We start from the raw sequence: 3,610 nt of genomic DNA on the forward strand, positions 1-3,610 counted from the left end.
GAATTTCCAACCAAAAAGGATGAATTTTCAACGAAAAAACTGATATCTGATATTTCAACAAAAAAGGATTTTAATTTTATACCAAAAATAGTTGAATTCAAACAAAAAAGATCAACTTTCAACCAAATATTTTGAATCCTCAACCAAAAGAGATTAATTTTCAAAGCAAGTGGTTGCGCGTTTGAACCATAATAATCAAATTAACTTCAACTTTATAGTTTATCGAAAATTCTTTAATTTTATCAGAGTTTCCCTGATATTTCCCTGACTTTCTGGAATTATCTGATCTATAAAAACTCTGTAAGTAAAAAAAGTATACGTTTACTTCACTCCAGAAAATGTTTTTGAAAAAATATATGCAGTAAAGCATTTGCTCGACAGAAATTCCTGGGCATGTAAGAACTCTAGAAAATCTTTGTTGGAAGAGTGTGGTTCGTAAACCCGAACAGAAAATATCCGTAAATTTATTCGTTGAAAATTTTTCAAATTTCTTCAAGAAAAAAAATTCCCAGTATACTGCAGCTTTACGAACTTTTCAAGCAAATGGTTTTGAGAATCACTAAATCCTTTCCGAAAATATATCTCATATTTTGTTTCAATTTGTAAAAATTAGGTAACTTTTGAAAATAGTAATGAGGCGCCATTTTTACTTTAGTGCAACTTTCGAGATCTACTTCCAACCATACACTTTGTAACAATACAATGGATTTTTCTTGAAAATTTGAAGATCTTTGGACAAAAAGCATAGAAAATACGAGTTATTGAGTATTTCATATGGCGCCATTTTGAATTTTTCCAAATTTTCACTTTTATGAATCGCGAAATATATGTTTTTACAATAATGTATCATTTTAATTGACACCTGAAAAATTGTCACTACGAAACAAAGAAATAATGAGTTTGAACCAAAAAAAATTAAGCGGCCATCTTGAATTTTTTCCAAATTTTAAGTTTTGTCATCACGTGCCTTCTAATAAATAAATCTGCCTCTTCTAAGAATATGCCGAAATTTTGTTAGAAATTGCGGAAATTGCAATTTTTGTTCAAATTTAGAGATCCGCCTTTTTTTAATTTACAACAAGAAAAATTTCCGTGTAGGTATATTTTTTGAAATTAATTTCAAGATTATAATTGTACCAAGCCAAAGGATTTCGATGAAATATAAAAAAATATAATGCATTTGAAATTTTACGGTACTTTTCCTCTATGTTAAGTGCATGAGAAACTTTGAGTGCTTTGGGCCACATGCTAATATTAACCGATTTCGCTCAGATTTGCCGGAGATTCTTTTTTTGGTCATTCAAAGCAAAATAGGGGGGTGAGAAATAAAAAATATATACACATATAGTTATATGTATACTTTGATAAAGAAAACGCATTTAAATAAGTATTACAATATAGAATTATAGATACCTATTAAGTCCAATGTACTGTGGACAATGTATCGACGGAAGCGCACAAAAGGCGTTGAGAGTAGCTTTATGCGTAAACCTCCCACTTTCGAATCCCGCTGCGGACTTTTCCATGCGTACGCATGGATGAAGGAGCCATCGCAGTCAGGCAAACACTCGCGTTCGGCCAATCCTGATTTTTCTTTTAAATTCAGGATACAGCCCATTTCTGTCATGTTACAGACCCTCATATGTGCTTTGCGGGGATACCGAAAACTTACACATCCACACTTTCCTAGCATATGCTTAATAGTCAACTGGAACAAAGCAGTAATTCAGTCCCTCTCAATCTATAACGCTATTTTTAAGAGCACTACTGCGCTCAACATGTTTCTTTCTGATTTCACAACACTTCACAGTACAAATTTTAATGTAATTCACACAGCTGGATGCGGAACTTACATCAATTATACAGCCCTCATAACTGTAATGTTTGTATATAGAATTGTGGTCATTTTCATCCGAAAACCGACATTCGCGTTTATCGGGCGATAAACTCTTCACACCTTCATCATTAACTATATCCTCAATAGTAAAATCAATTCCAGTTATCATACCGTCTTTTTTCACTATCTTGTTGTCACCAGACGTGAGAGTGGGTATGTCGTAATTGTTTAAAAAGTAAACCTGTTAAAAGTGCGATACAGTTTGCCTTATTAAATTTACTCTGGTGCTTGAGATATGCGTGCTTAGGCCTCAGTAGAGCCATAAAACTTATTTCATGCTTCAAGTTGTTTTCAACATACGAACTTTCAATTCTGGTTTGCGGAACCAATTGCTAAACTGGTCTGTAAAATTAACAGAGAGATAGGCTTGTCTTGATACACGATTGACGATGAATTTGATCCGAGACTGCTCATTCGAGAGTCTCGTGTGGACAGAGTTGAGCATGTAGCAGAATCCTGCAGGACTTTCGAGCAAACCAAATTCGTCACAGCAGTTGAAAGATCTTCCATTCCATGTGCATTCCGAAAATATATTTGAACAATTCACCTTTGCCTGTATGTGAAGTACATAGAACACATTATTCTTGAAAAATTAAAGAATTTCTAGAAAAATGTGGTCCCTGGCGGACCGAATGATTGGAAAGGATATACAGCGTACCCTTACATCCACATAGTATCCCTTCCGTATCATGCAACAAAAACTGTTTTTTTTTTTTTAACAGAAATATGGTCATTTAACTTGTTGCAATTCGGATTCTACATCAACCCTTCGATGGCACACTGGGGTCAAAAAGACCCGAGACATGAAAATTCATGAAAATCTATTTGAAATCGGTACTTAGGCGGCCCTGTCACCTTAGCCTTTTTTGCTATTCTTTAACTTCTACCATCTTTTTTCATATTCAAAATAAATTTTTAACCAAATAATCCACATTATTCTTTAAATTTACTAGCCAAGAGTGTGTAAAAAATTCAGCTACCAGAAATAATAAATTGGCTCTTTGTGAGAAGCTTTTTTCGCGTCAGGTCAGAAGGATAGACTACTTGAAGCACATCTTCTTTCAGTAGCAGCATACTACTCAAGCGACTGTGGATGCGCTTGAAGTCGCCTTCAACAGGAGTTAGGACATTTTTTAAAATTTTTAACGCTGCAAAAAAACTATTGCCATTACTCCGTGACATTGTAATGGAAAATTTAATTTTTGTCGCATGATGGGGAAGGAATGCTATGTGAATACTATAGGCATAGGAGTACACTTGTAGCGTATAATTTCCGTTCATTCGGTTCACCAGGGGCGGTATACTTTGCTGTATATTGAAATTAAATCCTCCGCAGTTAATACGCCATCAAGCTCCTCAACGTAACCCTCTCCCATAAGCAATTTTGTGCTGAATCTTCGTCCGTTTGACCCACGACTATCGATTATTCTGTATTAAAGATAGTAGCAAAGATTATATATATATAATTATAGTGCATCCATTATTTTATAAAATATACACGCAAACAAACGTACTTGACTGCATACTCATTCGCTTCTTTCGAAAACGAAGTGCACAGTACCAAAGTTGGAAATGGAGTTACCCAGTTGAGATAAGATGTTTCAGCGGTAATAGCAAGGGGCCGATTGATGAACTCGTCGAATAAACTTACAATAATTACTGCGCACCCGTACCAACTCAAACCACAAATGATAATCCAAAATAATCTGCAAT

At 34.6% G+C, this 3,610-nt stretch overlaps 1 protein-coding gene across 1 annotated transcript in view; it reads right to left on the bottom strand.

The window, feature by feature from the left end:
* Window positions 1-1,390: 1,390 nt before the first annotated feature.
* Window positions 1,391-3,610, bottom strand: part of LOC117181931 (pickpocket protein 11-like) — a 22,430-nt gene continuing 20,210 nt past the window's right edge. Inside the window, exons 3-7 of the mRNA XM_033374952.1 lie at window positions 3,412-3,603; window positions 3,202-3,325; window positions 2,202-2,450; window positions 1,854-2,078; window positions 1,391-1,708 (exon numbers count right to left, since the gene is read on the bottom strand). Of these exons, the coding sequence (XP_033230843.1) occupies window positions 1,391-1,708; window positions 1,854-2,078; window positions 2,202-2,450; window positions 3,202-3,325; window positions 3,412-3,603 (1,108 nt within the window). The remainder of the gene's footprint in view (window positions 1,709-1,853; window positions 2,079-2,201; window positions 2,451-3,201; window positions 3,326-3,411; window positions 3,604-3,610) is intronic.

The sequence above is a fragment of the Belonocnema kinseyi genome, chromosome 10 (assembly GCF_010883055.1).
Source record: "Belonocnema kinseyi isolate 2016_QV_RU_SX_M_011 chromosome 10, B_treatae_v1, whole genome shotgun sequence".
In the NCBI taxonomy this organism is placed as follows: domain Eukaryota; kingdom Metazoa; phylum Arthropoda; class Insecta; order Hymenoptera; family Cynipidae; genus Belonocnema; species Belonocnema kinseyi.